Here is a 23,284-nt window from a genome sequence, read left to right on the forward strand (position 1 = left end):
TCCTTTCAAAGGAGAGAAGAATGACCATGGAAGCCTTTCAAAGGTCTAGAAGGCAGGAAACAAACAGCACAAAGCTAACACTCACTAGCTGACAATTAGGGCTGCACAAAACAGGAGCTGAAGGTGAGAGACAGACACTCAACAAAAAGGTAAAGGGAAAAGAAAAGCTTAAAAGTGAGTTGGCAGTGCTTGGGGAAAAATTCTTGTTCCTTGATCTGCCTGATGGTTCGGCCATTAATGAGTTAAATGAAAGCAATGAAATGTGCTCAGTATTTGTATGACAATTAGGTTTTCAACACAGTGGATTCCTCCCTAACAGCATCCAATTCTAAGTAAGGGAAACAATATCTACAAAACACCCCAAGTGAGACAAGAGGGACCCATGGATTTTATGCAGAGCCAAAATGTCATGTACACATCAAAACAGTTTCAAATATGCCAGAAATCAAAGAATGTGGAACTCACGAGGGCATCTTGAAAAAAAAAAAAAAAAACTATTGGAGGATGAATTCTAATCAACCTAATGGAATTTGTATAGATCCACTAGAGAGACAGAACAACCAAGTTTGTTACTGCATTCAGATATTTAATTCACTCATCCTTCGTCCTCAGGCCATAATTTCATACCAGAGGCTGAGGGAGAGATGGCATTTTTGCACGCGAGCTGCTCTCCAGGCCCAGCAGATGGGGGCGGGCTAATGCGGTCTCTGGAACTCCAAGAGGGGCAAGCAGCATGCAGCGTTTCCCAAACTTCTTTGCTCAAAGAATCTTTCTCTTATTGACTCTCCCGGGACGTTTCTGTGAAAGAGCCTTAGCATTTCAGGCTCCTATGCCCACATCGCAAGCCAAGGCCTGCGGCGGGAACCACACTCCAAAACACTGACGTTGTGATAGGTAAGTACTAACAACGTCTCTGTTCGTTCACTCGCCACTCATCTGACTTGTACTGAGGACCTAGGTCATCGTGGCCCAGAACAGAATAAAGCACAAGCGAGCTGTGGAAGAGCTCATAGGAAAGCCGTCAGTCAACAACGGCCTAATGTGATGTTTGCTGCCGCGATGGGCCACTCACTGTGAGAGTCCGGGGCCCCCGTGACGGGAAGCGTATAATGATTCCGCATCCGCCCCTGCATTTCATAACCGTGCTCACGTTTGGTAGGAGAGGGCTGTGACTGAGTAGGACACTGTTCCCTCCTGCCCTGCTCAGGAGAAAGCAGTGCTGTAGGGAAAGTGCAGAAGAGCCCGGAGGTACACGCTTGCCTGAACGTCCACGTACCCCGGTGTGGGCAACCAGGGAGCCTGTGAGTGGACTTGGAGGAGAGAGCACCGAAAGTCCATCTTTATGCATACCAGGAGCAGAGGCCTTGGCCAAACCAGCCTCCCCAGCCCAGGGCCCCTCGGCCCACAGATTGTTTTAGAGTCTCCCAGCCTGCCTCCCAGAGCATCTAGGCCAGCTGGAGATCCTCCTTGCCTCCCCTGTCCTCCCTCTGTCCCCAGGGCCCTGGCTCCTCACCCCGGTTCCTGGACAGGACCAGATGAGTCCTGGCCTCATCATTACAGCGAACCCCAACAATAGTGTATTCCCAGACTGTTTGCTCTCGTCACGATTTTGACTGTCTTTGAAAGCTCACCCTTTCATCTCCCTGCTTGTGACATACTCTCCCTGAAGGTCTGGAGCCAGAGGAGATAAAAGCATCCCCTGCTAAACGCCAGGCCCCCCTTAGAAATCCCTTATTCGTGGTCCTTGCCTCTGTCCAGAGCGTTGACAGTCTCTTTACCTCCTGGACGACTCTCTCCCACAGAACCCGACCTGAGAAGTTAAGGGGTGGCCACTGTGCCCGAATGCCCTGGCAGGAAGAATGTCACTTAGCTCTGGAGGCAGCAATCATTGCCAGCAGGCACCAGCATTATCTCCCCCAAGAGGTCATTAGAAGTCTCATAAAAATAAGCTGCTCCCATAAGTATGTCAGCCCAGGCACCCGAGGCCAGCCCCCACATGCCCCTGTTCTAACTGGCAATCCAGCTTGGACGGTCACTAAGAGACCTACACACTATTTCATTTTGTAGGTCCAGTAACGCTCAGACTCTGGAATGCTGCGCCTCTTTGATTTGGCCCCTTGTTGCAAATGGCTTTAATGTTCCACTTTGTTTTCTGCTTCATACGGGCAGAAATAGGCGCTTTAGCACTAGAATGCTGTGCTCTTCAGATGCATTTTCCTGGAGAATAAAACACTGCTAACATAGGCATTTCTGTTGGGCCTGTGAAGTACTTTTTCTACATTGGGCTTTTAAAAGGCTTGGTACTGGATTGCTCACGTCTTCGTGGTGATCCTGAGCAGAAAGGATACTGGCAGAGAATTTTTAAAGTGCTCTATGGGGTATAATTAATCCGAATCCACTCTCTGCATATCTGAAAGGGAACTTTAAGAATCATCACCAGTGAGGGAGCCATGATCTTTTGCCTAAAAGGACTTTGTCGTTTCCTTGGGGTTATTATCCCAGCCACGTTATGTGGTAGACTCAGTTTCCCCAGTTCCACTCCCCCTTCCCCACACTTTTCAGAAGACAAGTCCAAGACAAGATTTGATTTATAACAGAGGAACAGCCTTTACTATTAAATGAATATCCACTCTAAGTTTGCTGTAGCTATCTGCTCAGATTAAGGCAATTCCCTTGTATTCCCAGTTCGCTAAGTATTTTCTTTTCACTTTTAAAATCAAGAACGGATATCAAATTCCATCAGAATTTTTCTTCTGCATCTATTGAAGTGTCCAGAGGATTTTCTTTAATCTATTAGAGTGATGATTTATATTCATTGGTTTTACAATGTTAAACCCACATGGTATCCCTAGAATAAGCCCAACGTAATCATGATATATTATCCTTTTTATATTGCCAGGAAAATTTGTGAAAGGCCCTGAAATGAATCAAAAGGGTTACCTGATGTTCTCAAAGGAAAACTAGAAATTTTCTAATTGTAGGTTTTCTGATTTTATGGGAACCATACTTTTTATAATCCTTGAGCTATTTTACAACTCTGTAAATTGTACATAACTAACAGCAATACAAATGATTCTTACCCATAGACATGCAAGTTAATTCTGCTTAGGGGAGGAATAATTGATCCTTATTCCTACCTGCTATGGTAAAAGTCAGTTTATCATCTATTTGTAAATTTCAGCATTTATGTGTGGTTTTTGAGTTTTCCTATGAAACAGCTTAAGGGCTCCTTCATTAACTGATGAGTTAAAATCTTTTGATTTGTGTATATTTAATATTAAATGAAAGGAATACATACATTTTCTTTAAAAATTATCTTCTAACAGTTTATTTCTAGATTCAATTTGCTATTGCTTTAAGATATGCTGCATATATGCTCATAAGTGAAATTGACCTGTCATATCCTGACAGTTTCCTTTTCGGGGTTTTGGTATGGATGTTATGCTAACTTAATTCTTTTCTCCCATATAATTGTATAAGATTGGAATAATTTCTAATTCACTATTTTGTAGAACTTGCCAGTGAAGCCACCTAGGCTTAAACTTTTTATTGTGGAATGTTTTTAATCATGAATTTGACTCCTTGAATTTTAGACCTATTACAGTTTTCCATTTAGATAGTGTTGGTTTTAATACCGTTCTAGGACTATGTCTATTTCAAATTTATTGGCATAAACTTATAATATTCTCTCTTTTTTTCAGTTTTCTTAAAATTGAGCTATATAACTGACCTAAAACAGTATATGCGTTTCAGATATACAACATAATGATTCAATATTTATATATAATGCAGAGCGATCACCACAGTAAGGTCAGCTAATGTCCATCACCACACATAGTTCCAAAAAAAATTTTTTTGTTGTGATTAGGACTTTTTAAGAACTTCTGCTATTTTAGAAATTTTCAAATATGTAGCACAGTATTATTAATTCAGCACCATGCTGCATGCTACACCCCTAAGACTTATATCTCAAAGTTTGTACTTCTTGACCTCCTTACATATTTTGTCCACCCCCTAAACCACTAATCTGTTTTCTATGCCTATGATCTTGGTTTTATTTGCTTGTTTAAATTCCACATATAAATGAGATCATATGGTATTTATCTTTCCCTGTCTGACTCATTCCACTTAGCATAATGGCCTGAAGGTCCATCCATGTTGTCACAAATGGCAAAATTTCGCTTTTTGTGGCTGTATAGTATTGGTGTGTGTGTGTGTGTGTGTGTGTGTGTGTGCGCGCGCACACATGCATGCCTGTGTCTATCACATCTCTATTCATTCATCCATTGATGAACATAACATGTAGGTTGCTTTCATATCTTTCCTATTACAAATAATGGTTTCTTTTCTTTTTTTTAATTTTTTTTAATTTTTGAGACAGAGAGAGACAGAGCATGAGCAGGGAGGGGCAGAGAGAGGGAGACACAGAATCTGAAGTAGGCTCCAGGCTCTGAGCTGTCAGCACAGAGCGTGACGCGGGGCTTGAACTCACGGACTGTGAGATCATGACCTGAGCTGAAGTCGGATGCTTAACCGACTGACCCACCCAGGCGCCCCTGATTTCTTTTCTATATATGTATTAAGGCTACAAATTCCCCTTTAAATACTGCTTTAGCTGTCTCACAGAAGTTTCTAAATGTAATATTTTCATTATCAGTTTAAAAGTTATTTCAGGGCACCTGGGTGGCACAGTTGGTTAAGCGTCCGACTTCGGCTCAGGTCATGATCTCATAGTCTGAGTTCGAGGCCCACATCAGGCTCTATGCTGACAGCGCAGAGCCTGGAGCCTGCTTCAGATTCTGTCTCCCTCTCTCTCTCTGCCTCTCCCCTGCTCACACTCTGTCTCTCTCTCTCTCTCTCTCTCAAAAATAAACATTAAAAAATTTGTTTAAGTTATTTTAATTTTGATTATGAATATTCTTTTGTCCTATTATTTAGAAATACATTTCTTAAGTTTCAAGTATATGGGGCTTTCCAGTTACCATTCTGTTACTTTCTAGCATAATTGCATTTGGTTTACAAAATGCATACGATTTCAATATGGATTTTGGAATAAATTGGACCTTACTTTATGTTCCAGGGTATGGTCATTTTTGGTGGGGGCATATTATATGTGTCACAAGTGCTTGAAAAAATCTATATTCTGCAGTAGTTGGGTGCAGTGTTCTATATATGTTCTTCGGTCAGCTGGTTACTTCACGTTCTTCTATAATCTCACTGATTTTTTTTTTTTTTTTTGGATTAAACATCAGACATCTGTTTTCTTACAATTCTAGAGGCTAAAAATCCAAGAACAAGGTGCTGGTAGGGTTGATTTCTTCTGAGGCCTCTCTCTTAGGCATCTGGAGGGCTACCTTCTCTCTGTAGCTTAAATAATTTTTGTCCACTTGTTCTATTAATTACTAAGAGAGATTGGTTAAAATCCTCAACTATTATTTGTATTCTTTATCATTTTCAATTTATATATATATGCTTTGTTTTATATATATGCTTTATATATTTTAAGATTCTGTTATTAGATGTATGCAAATTTAGAATGGTCAATACACTTCCAGTGAACCTCTCTAGTCATACCTTTTGCCTGGATTCCATGTTGTCTAAAAGCAATACACTACACCAACTTTCTTTTGGCTAGTGTTGGCATCTTTTATTACACCCTTTTATATTCAATCACTTTGCATTCTTGTGTTTTAGATTTGTCTCTTGATATTTTTCATTTACCTTAAGCATTTGACCCACTTATAATTTATTGTAATAACTGATATCTTTGTGCTTCAAGCTATTCTTTTGTATGCTTTTTATTTGCACCACCCTCTAGGTTTCCTTCCTTTTATCCCTCCCTCCCCTCTCCCTCCCTCCCTTCCTTCCTTCCTTCCTTCCTTCTTTCTTTCCCTCCTTCCTCTCTCTCTCCTTCCCTCCTTCCTTCCTTTCTTTTTTTCTGTTTTCCCATTGTTACTTTCTCTTAGTTTGGAGATTATATACTCTTTTCCTATTCTTTTAGTAGCTATAATAGAAATTATAAAAAAAAAGCCTTTTTAAAGTTATCAAAACCTAACATTAACTTGTAAATTTACCCTTCTCCTGAATAATGCAAGGACCTTAGAACATTTTAAATTTATGTCATTTCTGAACAATATGCTAGTGTTATAATGTATTTTAATTCATTTTATGTGTACTCTAAATCCAACAAAAAATTTAACCCATTCTCTGGTCTTAATTCCATCATTAATCTGAGATTTTTTTTTTTTTTTTAATTTTTGAGAGAGAGCAAGCGAGCACGTGAGTTGGGGAGAGGGGCAGAGGGAGAGAGAGAATCTTAATCAGGTTCTATGGTCAATGCAGAGCCTGATGCAGGATTTGATCCTCTGACCCTGGGATCATAATCTGAGCCAAAATCAAGAGTCAAATGCTCACCCGACTGAGCCACCCAGGTCCTCCTAATCTGAGATCATTTTCTGCCATTTTCACTTTTAGAATTTCCTTTGGGAAACAGTGCTTGAGGACAACTCTCAGTTTTGTTGTGTCTGGTAATGTCTTTATGTCACTCTCATTCCTATAAGGTTTAGAAACCAAAATCTGGGCACTAGTGATGCTCATTTTTACTGGTTGGTCACTGTTTGTAGGCCATTTAAGTGACAGAGTTTCTATCTATCATCTCTATCATCTATTATCTATTTGCCAATCATCTGAACACTATCTAGTTCATATTGTCATTTCTGAGTGTGAACTATAGGGTTTTTCCTTAACTTCTGTATTATACTTGTACCTTTTTTCTTTCACATTGAGAGTTCTCATTCACAAGGACACAAAGGATGGATGAAATCAAATATTCTATAATTACTCATTTACTTTACCCAATATTACAATAGTCTCAAAATATCAATTCAATACAACTCTACCAATTGTTACCAAAAACAGTTAAACATTTTTTTGCCTATACTATACCTGCACTATTGTATTCTCTCCCATTTTTAAAAGATTATATCTACTTGTTAGGTAGTATAGCCATTGCATACTATAATTTCTCCCTTTTAACTCTTTTATATTAAAAAAACATATATCCATACATTTATAAGCATTAAATATATAAAAAATATTATATATATAATTAGAATATGTATATAATATCATTATGTCAATGACTAAGTATTTTTGTTATTTAAAGTGTGTTCTTTAGTAGCTTCCCCAGAAAGGACACTCGGAAACAATTTTTCTCCCATGTTGACATCAATATGCACCTTTTATAAATTAAGGCATATATTTTTTCCTTGAAAATCTTAAATATATTATTCTATTTTTCCTGTCATAAAATGTTATTGTCAAAAAGATTGATAGTAATCTAATTTTATTTTCCTCTTATTCTTCCTGCATAGATGCCCAAAAGATTTTTTTCCTTTTCTTCAAACTTCAAACTTTTCTTCAAACTTTTCTTCAAACTAATTTTACTAAAACATTTCTTGGTATTGGTCAAGCTCATTTGGTATTTTCAGGTATACACTGTGGTATTCCAGTATGTAATTTTAAATATTTTTTACTTCAGGAATATTTTCTTAAATTATAGTTTATTGTGTCTGCTCTGTACCCTTTCTTTGGCTTTCTTCTTTAAAACTTCTAAGGGTGCCTCAGTGGCTCAGTCGGTTAAGCATCCGACTTTGGCTCAGGTCATTATCTCAGGGTGACCTTACCCCATTTGTTTTCTCTCTCTCTCTCTCTCTCTCCCTCTCTCTCTCCCTCTTTCTCAAAAATAAACATTTAAAAAATAAATAAATGTTTCATTATCTACATGGTAGTCTTCTTTGCCCATCGTTGATAAGTCATGCTCTCAAGTTGTTTCCTTTCTTCACTTTGTTTTGAAAATGTTCCTCCTTGGAAACCTATTTCTCTCAAGGCATCAGTTATTGTGTTTGTGTTCTGAGTACACATTTAGTACATTTATTGTGTTTTAGTTCTAATTTTTTCAATTTTTGTTTCTAATTCTCAATTTGTCATACCACTTTGAATTTTTCTCATTCTGATTTTTGTTGTTTGTGTGTCCTATGTAATTTTTCTAATGTCTTTAAGCTCATTAAGTTAAATATTAGGTTATAGTTTTGATCTGTTTTTTTACCAGGTCTTTCTGGTGTTTCTTCATTGTCTTCATAAGTCCTCTAGCATTGTTTTTCCCCTTAAATTAACTTGTGTGGGATTTAATCATGATGCTTTCCCATTGTTCATTTTCATGTGAATTTAAGTTTCCTGAACTTATAAGTGGTTTGTTCATATAGATCTGTTAACTTCATTGAGCTCACCTTCTGAAGTTTTCTGCCTCTGTTCCCTTCATTCACTTTTTTTTTATTTAAAAAAAAATTTTTTTTAACGTTTATTCACTTTTGAGACAGAGAGAGACAGAGCATGAACGGGGGAGGGGCAGAGAGAGAGGGAGCCACAGAATCGGAAGCAGGCTCCAGGCTCTGAGCCGTCAGCCCAGAGCCCGACGAGGGGCTCGAACTCGCAGACCGTGAGATCGTGACCTGAGCCGAAGTCGGACGCTTAACCGACTGAGCCACCCAGGCGCCCCCCCACTTCATTCACTTTTATATAGACCTTCTCTTTTCTTCATTCCTATTATCCCTGTTTTGCTAAATGTTGATTCTACAGTTTTTCCTCAGTATGGTACTTGGTTCTGGAAAGGAGTCTTAGCTTATCAGCTTTTACAGTAGATAAAAGCTGGATTGCTCCAACTCCTTTAGGTTTTACCAAGTGCTCCTTGCACTTATTCACTTTTGAGGCAATCATCCAATTTCAGCTACTGTCCTCAAATTAGCTCACCACAATTTCCAATAAATATCTGATGGGTATTTTGGGGTCCATCTGTTTGTAAATAAAATGGGTTCTTCACCACAGAGTTTGAGAAGCACTGATGAAGGAGAGAGGAGTATTAGGAGACTTCATAAAAGAGGTGGCTTTTAGGCTGGGCCATGAGGGCAATCTAGATAGGAATGAATGTTGACATTCCCTGTGGGGAAACAGGTTCTACTTACATAAATGGGTTAGAAAAAGCTTAGGATGGAAAGCCACCACCACGGGGCTATAGCGCCCAAGGTTAGCTAGCAAGATATTGAAATGGGATCACGAGTAACTTGTTATATCACCTGCAAGAAATTACTTTCCATCTGATGCCAATATACTATTATACTTTGGATCACAAACACCACTTGTCCCCCAGACCCTTTGCTTCCTACATACACAAGTTAATGATTACTGACCAATTGTTTTCTCCACGTTCACGTGTGCAAGATCTTGTTTTCTTCACATTCACCACATGGGTAATATCTTGTTTTCTTCACATTCACCACATGGGTAATATCTTGTGAGCTCAATAAATATGGAGATGAAATCCCTGTTCAGGACTCTTGTCTCCTCCCGGACATTAGCCTCTCTCATATTCAATTCTATGTCCGCTCTCTTGCTGGACAAGGGAGAACTCTGTACTCGTAGTCTGTGACAATTCTCTAGGACTCTGCCGTTGGCCTCTGTCTCACTTTCTTTGGGGGAGCCATTCCCATGACTTCAAACATCATCTTTAAGGCAAAGATTCCTCCAGATCTAGGCCTTCATCCCAGACTTATAGAGCCACTTGGCGGTCCCATAAGCATAATAAATTCAACACTGTACAAACTAAGCCCATGGCTTTCTCCAAAACTTTTGTCACTGCATCCCATGTTATGTTTTTATTTTCACTTCAAAATATTTTCTAACTTCTCTTGAGGTTCTTTTTTTATTTGACCCATAGGTTATTTAGAAGTAAATTGTTGGGGCGCCTGCATAGCTTAGTCAGTTAAGCATTTGTCTCTTGATTTCAGCTCAGGTCATGATCTGAGATTGAGATCACAATTCGTGGGATCAAGCCCTGCTCTGTGCTGACAACATGGAGCCTGCTTGGGATTCTCTGTCTCCCTCTCTGCCTCTCCCTGCTCACGCTCTCTCTCTCTCAAAATAAATATATAAAAAAAGAAGTACACCATTTAATTTTCAACTATTTTGAAGCTTTTGAAATATCTTTATGCTATTGATTTGTAGCTAATTCCATAAACATACCTATAAAGCTCCTTTCCTAGGAATTATATTGAGGCTTATTTTATAAGCCAAAATATAATCGCTTTTGGTGAATGTCCCACATACACTTGAAAAAAATGTGTATTCTACTGTATTTTGGTGCAGTGTTATACGAATGTCAGTTAGGTCAAACTGGTTGGTAGTGTTATTCAGATCTTTTATATCCTTACTGATTTTTCCATTTATGCTATAAATTACTAAGAGGGGAATGGTGGAATCTCCAAATACAATTGTGGACTCATCTATCTTTCCAATTTTATCACTTCTCTCAGTTTTTGCTTCATAAATTTTGATGCTCTGGATTTGAAATGCTACCATTAGTATATAATAAATTCACAAATATATGAGTCTGTTGAGTCTCTTTCTTGACTATGTTGTTCCACTGATCCATGTGTGTATCCCTGAGCCAGAATCACATTGTTTTAACTGTGACTTTAGATGATACTTTGATTATTACTAAGGCAAATGCTCTCTCTTCCCCACAATTAACTTTTCTTTTTCAAAACTATCTGGATTCTTTTCATGTATTTAGTGCTCGTTGAGAGCGAGAGCAACAACTGGTCAAGTTCTTGGTAAATTAAATCTTAAGTATTTTATACATTTTACATATCTTTGTTGCTCAGAGGTATTTTTCCTATTGAAGATACAGAGGATGGCAGACTTTTCCTTTAAAGGGCCAGATGGCGGGGCGCCTGGGTGGCGCAGTCAGTTAAGCGTCCGACTTCAGCCAGGTCACGATCTCGCGGTCCGTGAGTTCGAGCCCCGCGTCAGGCTCTGGGCTGATGGCTCAGAGCCTGGAGCCTGTTTCCGATTCTGTGTCTCCCTCTCTCTCCGCCCCTCCCCCGTTCATGCTCTGTCTCTCTCTGTCCCAAAAATAAATAAAAACGTAAAATAAAAATAAATAAATAAATAAATAAATAAAATAAAGGGCCAGATGGTAAATATTTTTAGGATTTATGGGCCATATGATCTCTGCCACTACTAACTTGGCCATTGTCACTACAGCACAAAAGCAGCCATAGACAATATGTAAACAAATGGGCATAAAACTTTATTTACAAAAACAGGCAACATGTCAGATTTGGCCTGCAAGCCATCATCCGATGACCCCTGATGTAGAAAAAGAAATTTTTACACAGTTATCTTGTATCCAGACTTCATAATGATTTTTCTAATACTGTATTTTAGTTCAGTCTATTTCTATGTGAGCAAATACACAAACAAAAGATCGCTTTGTTCTAACTTTCCAGTATTTATATACCATTTATTCCTTTTGGTAGTCTTTCTGTATTGGCTAGATAACTCTACAGCAATACTATAGTGCTAACAGGAGTTACTGTTTTCCTAATGGGAAGGCTCTATTTTTTCACCTCCCAATATGATGTCGCTATTAGTTTTTAAAAAATGTTCTTTATCACATTCAAGTTTCAGATATGATAGTTACATTAGGCATGTTTTAAGATCCCTTCTAATTCAAATTGTTACATGATGAGGTCATTACTTACTTCCTTTTGATTATAGCTGTAGACAAATTGAGCACTCCATTGAGCAATCCATCATCCCCACTGAATACCACTAACCTGTTTTCACTTAATGGATACTTTCCAAATCTTCTAATTCAATTACTTAAATCTCAAGACAACATATAAGAAAATTAATTCTTCCCAGGTATTAAGAAAAAGTAAGTAGGAAAGGAAACTTTTTTGTTTTAGAGTTAAGGTGTTTTCATTTAAGATTTTTCAGTAAGAATAAATCACTGAAATGACCTCTGAGTAGTAAATGTAAAGTTAATTGAAAATTCAATAATGTTCTAGATAGCTTAGGGGTGAAAAGCCCAAGGAAAAATAAATTACCAAGACTTATAGGAGAATAAAACCTACAGTGTTTATTTCTGAAAAGATTTGGTCCAACATGTCAGTCCATCGAGGACATGCATCTTTAAAAATATGTATTTAAAGTTGAAAGTTAATAAATGCATATATGTTTTTATTTAAATGTTTTAAAAGTTCCTCTCAATAAGCACTCATACACTCACAAAGGTGTCAGTGGGAGTTTCATATTCATAGTCTAGGCAAAGACTGATTTATTTTTGGTATGAAACTTAGTATTTCAATTAGTCAAACATTTTCAATTTGGAATTCACTTTCCAAAAATGAAATAAAACAAATGCAATCAGTATTTCCATGTTTACTTATTTAATTTCCCTGAAAAACTAAAAATTAGTCCAGCTATAAAAATATGAGGCACACATTAAAGAAGAAATATGCTTACCATCAAGAATTGTGGCATTTTTTTTTACAAGAACATTTCAAGGCCTAGATAATAAAAATACGTCAGGCAATTCATAGTAAGTCTTTTCATTTAAGTAACAGCATAGAATCCTTCTCAGGAATACTGCTGTACATTATATCTATTATTTTACAAGAACAGAGAGAAAATAAAATGAGGGATACAAATATTAAAGGCCAATCATCAAAATGAAATTAATGTTTAGCATAGATTATTTATATGAACAATGTAAATAGGTAGAATTATCAATTTGATTTAATATAAAATATATTTTTGGCATATAATTATTGTTAAAATGAAAATTATCAAGATAATTCAACAAATCCAAATATGCATTCAGCCAAGGGAACAAAGTAAGCCTCTTAAAAATTAAAGATTTACAGATTAATATTAGAAATTTTCTCAGTATAATACATGAAATATTCTGATCTCCATTGAATCACACTGTACAAAAACGTGTCATTTGCTTCATAGCTTATAATCAGGTAAAAATGGTCACTAAAATTCCTTGACCAAAATATCACTGTAATTATATGAGTCCTATAATAAGATGGATGTAATAATGGCCACATCTTTTCAAAAAGAGAACATGAAAATTTTCATTCTCACAGCTATGAATTTGGTTTTCCAAAACCTGGCTCCCAAAGCCAACTTTTAAATGTTACAGCAGAGGTGGGGCAGTAATGGAAAGAAATGATTTAATGGAACTCTTAAAAAAAAAAACTATCATAGATCTTAGTTTAAGAAATATATCTGGCGTAAGAGAGAGATACACAGAATTATGTAATAATGCTTATATCAAAGTTTATTGATTAGCTAAAGGGCAAAGAGTAAGAGGCAAGTAAAATGTAATACGTGCTTTTGACAAAGCAGACTGAGTAATATGTTAAGTGTTAGGGTGGGATAGGAAAGAACTCAAGCTGGGCAAAAATTTCCTCTTGGACTTTCTATATAAACATCTATTTTAGTTTTGGCCTGTTCACCAGTGTGTTCATGTGATGGAGCAGAGGAGCTCTGCCCACCCATGAAATACTTCCCAGACCGACAGGTCCTTGTGCAGCTGCTCTAGAAAAGCAGCTTGTCCTCTGAGGTCCCTGGGGTCCTATAGAAACTATAGGAAAATGAAATCCAATTTGTGTAAAAAGTTAATCCATCCTAATTAGCGAACTGAGTTATTCAAATACCAGCTAAAAGTACATGCTCTAGCTAAAAAACATGGGTTAAGTATCTGTCTTGAAAATGCCTCCAAGAGGTCATGATGTGATCTTGCCTTTACTGGCCCTATGTTCTCCCAGAATAGGGGCTTTATAAGGTCCTGGAAATCCTCAGCTCCCTTTAGCTGCCTGTCCAAATAAAATCTTAATGAATACAGTTTAAGTCCTTTATTGGCTCTGTAATCCCTTCAACCAATTAGGCTGCAATTGTTTTATGCAACTTTTGTTTCATTGGAAAATGTGGGAAGATATTTTTATATTACCTAAGTAAGATTAATGGGTAAACACTGTTCACCGCAAACCAAATGATGCTGCCTTCCGGGAGTTGTCAGAAAGACAGTCAAATGATACACCAAGAAAGTACATTGTACGCCTAAGCAAAGCCCTTCAGGACAGCTGGAACATGTTCTTTATGAGGAGACTCCAAGCCATTGGTAATTTCAAGTGTGAGGCAACGGAAGTCTTTCTTAATCGAAAGTCAGAATCTTCTGAAGAACTTCAAGCACAACTTTATAACAAAAGCAATACTGCTCCTATATACGTATATATGAAAAACAACAGAATGTTAAGTAATTGAATACCAATATCCACTTTCAGAGAACATAGTTGTAATTTTCAACCATAAAGGTAAGTTCCCAAAAAGAGCAAACATCTAACCAAGAACTTCTTTATGTATATATTTTTTAAATATCAATAAGAAAAATGATCATACTATAGTGCTTGGTCTAGAGTTAGTTAACTCAAGGCTTAACTGAACACAGGGGAAACTCACCCCCAATCTCAATCTCCTTATATTGCCCTGGATAAACCTATGCTTAAAATTTTTTTAGGTGTAGCCTCAGGTCTCTCAGGCAACCTTAGTTCACATAAAATGCTTCATCTATCATTCAGCATTGGCTTAAAAACAGGTCAACCTAAAGATTTAGGTGTACCTGCTTGTTTTCATCATCCAGGCTTTCTCTCGATTCTCCTTCCCAATGATTAATAACTGGTCTGTAACATAAACGCTATCTTTTTATGACAGACCAATGACTTTGATAATTTAGTGACAAGTAAATATCTCCCAGCTGCTATCCAGAAACTTATAAATAACTTCAGATATGCTACTTAAATAACATGGCATTATGGACAAGTCATGTGTTTGGCGTCAGGAGACCTCAGTTTCCCTCCTGGCTCCCCCATGTGCTATATGAATGACCTCACAGAACAGACTTCATTACTCTGAATGTGAAGTACTTCATCAGTAATATCAGAGAAAAAATAAGGTCTACCTCAAACAGTGAGAATTCAATGACATCATGTAGGTAGAAAAGATTTACAAATTGTAACATGCTAAACATGTTAATCTTTATATTCTTTATTCTTTTTATTAGAATTTATGTAGTGAGGGCTTACCTTTGTTTGAATCATGCCATAACGCTGTTCTCTCATTTGGGCCACTATATTCTTGATGTTGAACTGCAACAGGATGACAGTGATTTTGTATTATTCACATGGGGGAAAATACAAACCCACAGATTGCCAAATAAGCACTCCATAATTCTTTCCAGTAAAAAAGATGTCAAGATATAACCAGAAAGGTCTCGTTTTCAACTATAAGAAAAGGCACTATTTTTAAGCTAGTCTAATGGATAAAGAAGACTTTAGTTTAAAAGGTTTCCAGGAAAAAGCAGGAAGCAATCATTTATAATAAGAAATGCTCTCCAAAAGAAATAACAACAAATTTGCCCCTGTGTCTACTTTTCTGTTCTCCAAAGGGAAATCTTAAAGCAGGACTGTAATTCTGGAAAAGTCTGAGCATAGAATACTTTTTCTGGCCACATTAGTAACACAGCTGTTTCTCATCTAAAAAGCCCTCTCAACTCAAATGGAGACCCTGAACAACAGTTGGCCCAATACCAGATTCTGCACCTGTGCATGGATACCAGCCTACCCAGTGTGGTCACTGAGCTGGTGCAGGTCTGCAAGGGGCTGTTACTAATCCACAATGAGATGAGTCCATAAACTGGTAGTAAGTGTTTAGAGACTCTTATGGCAATCTGACAGTGGCGCAGCATCAAGGAGGATCACCAGTGGAACAGGCCAAGACCAGCTCAAGTGTTGCTGAACTTGCCTGGAGAGTCACAAGTGGTGCTGAGGACCAGTCATGTCCAGCAAGACCACATAGACACATGAAATTTTAAGGTTTGTTAACTATAACCCCAAATTATATAAAAATCAGAGAAAATGTAACCATTCCTTGATTTTTTTAACTTTTCGTTTTTATAATAATTTAAAATTTTAATTGAACCTTTAAAAATGTGCATATTGAAATAATTATAGATGTACAATAGGTTGCAAAAATATACATGGAAATCCTATGTACCGTAAACCCAATTTCCCCCAATTATGCCATCCTACATAATTATAGTATAATATCAAAGCCAGGAAACTGACATTGGTATGATCCATGAATCATATTTTGATCATTACTCAGATTTTGCAAGTTTTATCTGCAATCATTTGTGAATTTGTGTACATATGTGTGTGTGTGATTTTGTGCAATGTTATCACATGTGAAGACTCAGATAACTGCAACCACAATCCAGATACATAACTGTTCCACCATAAGACTTTCTCATGTTATCCATTAGAACTACTCACCCAACCCAGTCCCTAACTCTTGGCAACCAGTCATCTGTTATCCATCTCTACTGTTTTGTTATTTCAAGAGGATTGTATGAATGGAATCATGTAATACCTAACTTTTTTAGGGTTTTTTTTTTCATTCAGTATAGTTGCCTTGAGATCCTTATAAATTGTGTACAGTAAAACCTTGGTTTGCGAGCATAAGTCATTCCGGAAACATGCTTGTAATCCAAAGCACTTGTATATCAAGGTGAATTGCCCCATAAGAAATAATGGAAACTCAGATGATTTGTTCCACGACCCAAAAATATTCATATAAAAATGATTACAGTACTGTATTATCACATAAAATAATAAAGGAAATACAAAATATAAAGAAAAATAAACAAATTAGCCTGCACTTACCTTTGAAAACCTTTGTGGCTGGTGTGAGGGAGACAAGAGAGAGGAGGGTTATTGTGTAGGATGATTTTCATTGTCACTAACAGATGGTGACTACAGTATAGTATTAATAAACTCTTGTCATATACTGTATTTAATGTAACTGGCAGTAAGGCAGCAGAGAAAAGGGTCTATATCTGCAGGCAGCCTGACCTAGAATGAAACAAAGCATTCCTAAGCTTACTCTTGTATGGAAAAGCGAAGGACTGTCCATAGGTGCTTTAAGTGGCAAAAAATACACCGTTGTGGGTTGCCAGTTGTGGGTACCTTCCAACATTCTGAAAAATCACCAATTTCTGTCAAACACTGTGGCCTGAGACCAAGCATCCAAGCATGGGAGACAATCACCCAAAATCTCACAGAGAGAGAAAGAGAGGAATCACTGGCTCAATTATGATCATGTAACATTCAGTGTCCCATATTATTCTTATTGCAAGATATCACTCATTTATCAAGTTAAAACTAGTTATAAATGTTTGCTCATCTTGTGGAACACTTGCAGGACAAGTTACTTGTAATCCAAGGTTTTACTGTATATCAACAGTTCACTCCTTTTTATCTCTTAATAGTATTCCATTTAAAAAATAAATGAAATGGATATATACCAGTTTGTTTAATCATCAGCTTACTGAAGGACATCTAGGTTGATTCCAGTTTTCATTTATTATGAATAAATCTGCTATGAACATTTACATACGGGCTTTTGAGTAATTGTAAGTTTTCATTTCTCTGGGATAAACACCTAAGAGTGCTACTGCTGATACTGTAGAGTAAGTTTAGTTTAGTTTTGCTTTTGTTTTAAAGAAATTATAAAACTATTTTCTAGAATGGGTATACCATTTTACATTCCCACAAGCAACAAATAATTAATCCAGTGTCTTCAACTCTTCACCAGCATTTGTAGGTATCACTATTTTTTTTATATTAGTCTTTCTGATACATGCCTAGTGATATTTCATCATGGTTTTAATTTCATTTCCCTAAAAGCTAATGAAGCCCAAAATCTATTTACATGGTAATTTGTCATCTTTTTATCCTCTTTGGTGAAATGTTTGTTCATATCTTTTACCCATTTTCTAACTGGGTCGCTTTTTTTTTTTTGTTTTTTGTTCTTTACTATTAAAGTTTTGAGTATGCTTTATATATTCTAAATGGATATTTAGGTATGTTTGTTAGATATGTGATTTGCAAACAGTTTCTCTAAGTCTGTAGCTTATCATTCTCTTCACAGGGTCTTTCACAAAATGAATCATTTTAATTTACTTTGCCCCTAAAAATGTTTGTTCTCACCACCTGTATTCAACCCAATACTTAAAGTTCTAGATAGCTGAATTAGGCCAGAGAAAGAAATAAGAGGCTTACAGATAGGAAAAGAAGAGATAAATGTGTCCCAATTGGCAACTGGAATGATTGCCTATGTAGAAAATCCCAAGGAATCTAAAAACAGAACAAAATAGAACAAAAAAAACCTCTTAGAAATAGTGAGTTCAATAAAATCAGAGCATACAAGATCAACACACAAAAATCAATCACATTTCTACATATAAACTTTGAACATGTAGAAGCTGATCATAAAAACACAACACCATTTACAACTGCTCCAAAGAAAATGAAATAGGATAAATCTAATAAATCACATATAGGATCTATATGCCCAAAATGACAAAATGCTGATGAGAGAAATCAAAGAAGACCTAAATAAATGGAGAGACATACCATGTTCATGGATTGGAGTATTCAACATAGCAAAGATGTCAGTTCTCTCCAAAGTGATCTATAGATTTAAAGCAATTCCTATCAAAATCCCTGTAAGCTTTTTTTCTGTAGATATAGACAAGCTAGTTAGAAAATTTATATAGGAAAGCACAGACCCTATAAAAGTTAAAACAATTTTGATAAAGAATAAAGGAATCACTCTACCTTACTATATAGCTACAGGAATCTATAGTGTGATATTGGTAAAAGGATAGACAGATGGATCAATGGAACCGAATACAGAGACAGAAATAGGCCCATACAAATGTGCCCAATGGTTTTGACAAAGGTGCAGAAGCAATTTGGTGGAAGAAGAATAGCTTTTTCAACAAATGGTCCTAGAAAATTGGACATCTATAGGAGAAAGAAAGAAAGAAAGAAAGAAAGAAAGAAAGAGAAAAAAGGAAGAAAGAAAACATATGTAAACCTTGACTTAAATCTCACATTTATACAAAACTTAATTCAAAATGGATTATGGACTTTGGGGTGCCTGGGTGGTTCAGTTGGCTGAGCATCTGGCTCTTGGTTTAGGCTCAGATCATGATCTCACAATTCATGAGTTTCAGCCCAGTGTAGGGCTCCACACTGAAAGTGCAAAGCCTGTTTGGGACTCTCTCTCTCTCTCCCTCTCTCTTGAGGGCCCCTTCTCCCCCCCCCCCATCAAAATAAATAAATAAATAAATAAATAAATAAATAAATAAATAAATAAATAAATATCACACTGCTTCATCTAGAGTCTTGTTACACAAAACAAACAAACAAACACAACCCTGCCAGATAAACTTGACAGTGTGCATAGTTGTGTAAATAATTTTTAATTATGTAAAGGCTAATGTGCTAAATTTTGGATTATTCACATCATTATGTGATAATACGGTAACCAGTAATGAACAACTGTTATTGTACCCTAAAGACTATTAGAAGAGAAAGGTCTATTGAGACCGTTCAAACTACAGAGCAGTCTCAGGGTTTCTGAAAGCAAAGAGGCAGTGTGTTCCCAATATTTTAAGAATTTTTAAGCAGGCGTGGTTACAAATGAAAATGGCTATAGAAATAACAAACAAAAAAGAAAGAAATGGTTACATATTCTCCGATTTTCATATCTGAGTTATAATTGATCGGATAATCTTAAAATGTCTCAGGTCACAAATGTCCGCCTCACAGAGCTGGTATGTAGCTTGCTGCATGTAAGACTCCCCATGTGAGTTCCACAACACACAAACTGGTCTATACTCTGTTCAAGAAGACCCATCCACTGGTCATGTTCTTGGATGTCACAGCAATACATCAAACTGCTCTGAAAGTTTCTAAACGTTCACTCTCAATTTCTAGGAATGTATCTTATGGTAGATAATAAACATCCACAGATTGGTGCTGGTCCAAGACCGCACTCTGAGTAGGTCTGGTGGGCAAAATTTCTGAAAAGAGTAGAAAGGGTATCAGTAAGAACATTTGACAGTTCAAGGTTCTGTGGGAAGCCAATAAAGAAACAATGGATGTATTTTCTATTTTTGAATTACTCCATCAAATCTAAGCATCCTTAATTGTAAAATGCATCATTATTTTATGTACCACTAAGAAAAACACTGTCAATTAAACTGACAGATGGCTTATTATAAAACACATTCTGAGTTTAAAGAAGGTATAAGGTGGGAGAAAACAGTGCTCCTTAGAAACATGAAATATAATATTTACAGTTTTTATAGTTTCTACAAGGAATATAAAATAAGGACAAATATAAACAAATTATTTAAGAAACTATGATGGGGAATATATAAAAGAAAATTATACTAACATTTTCTGCTAAAAGGCTCAAACAACATTAGTTATGGGAATGGGTAATATCAGACTTACACTACTAAAATTTTCAGCATTTTTTAGCACACCGGGGGGACTCACCAGTTTATATTAATCCACTGAGTTTGCTCTGGAAAACCATCCCTTTTCTCACTCTCAGTCTTATGGCCTGGAGTAGTCCTGACCGGCCTACATAGCCCAGTATCTCCCACAGTGATTAGTTCAGGGAAGGGGCTATAGCTCAGACACAGTGAAAGGCTGGGAGATACTGGCTCAGGTTTCTGACAAAAAGTAATTTCCTCTGTCCTCCAAGGAGCTACTGGGAGAGACCATTTTCCAACCCTCCCACATAATATAGCTTGAGGATAATGAGTTCTGGAACCAAAGTAGCCATTCCGCTGCCCCCAGAGAGAGTCTGGCACTGTTAGGGTTTAAGTGCAGAAGGCCCGGGGCGCCTGGGTGGCACAGTCGGTTAAGCGTCCGACTTCAGCCAGGTCACGATCTCGCGGTCCGTGAGTTCGAGCCCCGCGTCAGGCTCTGGGCTGATGGCTCAGAGCCTGGACCCTGTTTCCGATTCTGTCTCCCTCTCTCTCTGCCCCTCCTCCGTTCATGCTCTGTCTCTCACTGTCCCAAAAATAAATAAACGTTGAAAAAAAAAATTAAAAAAAAAAAAAAAAAAAAAGGTGCAGAAGGCCCAAGAGAGCAGAGACTGGACTGTTGTGACAACAACCTAACGCAGAATTTGCCTCGCACGGCAAATGCCCGGCAGCCTGTTTTCTCAGGATTGAGGTGTGGCTTTTCACATTCCTTGTGCCCCTGGTAAGAGTCACTCCTGCCCCTGTGCCTGCTAATAAACAGGTGTCTTCCCCTTCGCACTCCTGCAGTGCAGGAAAACAATTCAGTGAGTCAGTCTTTCTGGCCACAAATCTAAGGTCACATTCCCTAATCAGTTTAATCAAGAGTAAAGGTAATAGTATAATCAGTATGTGTCTAATTCTTGTGTCTATCTCTCAGCTGGTTCCAAATTTAGAGGGAAGCAATGAATTGTCAATGATCGACCCAAACCCAGCAATATTATTATCCTTATTTCGCATATGAAAAAACTGGGTTTCAGAGATGAGCAATTTGCACAAAGTCACCAAAATCTCCAGTGTGAGGCAAAACTGGCAGTCAAAGCTAGGGACCGCTCATTAAAACTCTGAAGTCTACATTTTTTCCAATGTGCTCATGTGCATGTATTTTCTGTTCATTAAAAACAGGCATACTTCACTGACATTATTTAACAGGATTTTAAAAGCTGTATGTGTGGGTAGAGGAAAAGCAAAGAGACATGAACTTGCAATCATTGTGCACCTGCTGTGTTCCCAACAATGCTCCATGCCACTCATTTGCATTATGTACTTTAATTATCACAACCCCCTCCCAGAATCTGCACCACTTGATTGAGAAGCAGGTACCCAAAGTTCACATGCCTTCTCTTGACTGAGTTCTCTTGAGGGCCAAATCATAGTCTTCAGGTACTAGAAGGCTGTTAAAAGTAGTAGAGTGTTTACTAATAGCATCAAGTTATCTGTTTAATGTCACTTACTGGAAAGTTCTTTTCGATGGCACAGAACACAACATCCACACAGAGGAACACCCCCGTCCGGCCCACGCCAGCACTGCAGTGAACAAGGACAGGTCCTGTAAGGTGGCTCTTCCTCACATAACGTACATACTTTATGAAGCCATCTACTGGGGCAGGAGTGCCATGGTCTGGCCAGTTGGTGAATTGCAAGTGTTTTATAAAGTGACTAGTTCCTGTCTGTTGAGAGAGGAGACAGGGAGGAGAAAGAAGGGGAAGAGAGAGATTTATCAACTTCTTGTGTTAAGGATCTCAATTCCATTTCCAATATAATAATAATAATAATAATAATAATAATAAATGATAATAATAATGGCTCTATGGTCATACAGTAATGCAAATAAGAATACCAATAGGTAGCATGAATTAATAGGCACTTTTGGGGGTACCTGGGTGGCTCAGTTGGTTGAGCACATGAGTCTTGATTTTGGATCATGTCATGATCTCATGATTAGTGAGTTCGAGCCCCACATCAGGCTCCCTGCTGGCAGTGTGGAGCCTGCTTGAAATTTTCTCTGCCCCTCCCCCACTTTGCATGAGTGCACGCACCCTCTTTCTCTCTAAATAAATAAAGAAATAAGTAAGTAAGTAAATAATTTTTAAAAAAAGAATTAAGCACTGATGACGCGCCAGGTACTATGCTAGAGACTTCACATGCACCCTTTCATTTAATCCTCACATCAACTCTGGGAGGTAGGTACTGTTTTATCCCCATTTTACAGATGAAACCGTAAGGATCAGGGTAATGGAGAGATGTACGCTAGGTCAGAAATCTCCCACGTCTAGAGCTTGGACTATAATGTAGGCTTCCTGAATTCAAATCAACCATCTTTCTTCTGGACCATGGTTGTGCAGAAAAACCCAGAATCCAAAAACCAAGAATGGGCTAACACATTAGGAAAAGCATTCTATGTTAGCTTGAATGTTTATGATACAAAATTTAATGAAAACAGCTGGGTGCTGCAAAGTTCCTTGACCAGGGGCGCACCAATCTCTTCTGGTGATGAGGACAGGGTAGGTGGTGACCAGGCAAGTGGGCTGTGCCCCCACCCTTATGCTGAGCCCTCTGGCAGCACAGGCATGAAACTCTCCTCAAGGTCGACTATTAAACACTTCCAGTTGACCCATTATCCTTTCCAAAAGGATGGCGCTTTCCCAGTGTCAAGCCCTTCATTTTGCTTCTCTGGGCACCCCTGCAGGGAAACTCAGGATGGGTTTCTTACTCCTCCCTTGCTTTTCCCTAATGCAGCCCTTTTTCCTGAGTTCCAAATAGAAATAAGTTTTCCTAAGTCCCAAATAGAAAACTCAGGTTTAAATCATTGGTACGTGAAATTGAATGATGAAAACAATACTGAAAATCTTGTGAAGGCACCAAAGTGAGGATAGCTTTACCACATATGTCAGGAGTTAAATCTCTCCTGCCACTGTTGACCGCTAAGAA

At 37.6% G+C, this 23,284-nt stretch overlaps 1 protein-coding gene across 13 annotated transcripts in view; it reads right to left on the reverse strand.

Moving 5' to 3' along the window:
• Positions 1-11,125: 11,125 nt before the first annotated feature.
• PTPN20 (protein tyrosine phosphatase non-receptor type 20) overlaps positions 11,126-23,284 on the reverse strand; it is a 113,733-nt gene continuing 101,574 nt past the window's right edge. For 12 of the 13 annotated variants that reach the window (XM_086680219.1, XM_086680217.1, XM_086680221.1 and 9 more), the window contains 3 exons: positions 21,808-22,023; positions 14,994-15,056; positions 11,126-14,131 (listed from right to left, as the gene is read on the reverse strand). In XM_086680219.1, coding sequence (XP_086536345.1) covers positions 14,066-14,131; positions 14,994-15,056; positions 21,808-22,023 — 345 coding nt within the window. In that variant the 3' untranslated portion in view covers positions 11,126-14,065. The remainder of the gene's footprint in view (positions 14,132-14,993; positions 15,057-21,807; positions 22,024-23,284) is intronic. The other variant, XR_015241687.1, reaches the window with a different exon arrangement.

The sequence above is a fragment of the Puma concolor genome, chromosome D2, assembly GCF_028749965.1.
Source record: "Puma concolor isolate L17-30 chromosome D2, mPumCon1.1.hap2, whole genome shotgun sequence".
Lineage (NCBI taxonomy): Eukaryota > Metazoa > Chordata > Mammalia > Carnivora > Felidae > Puma > Puma concolor.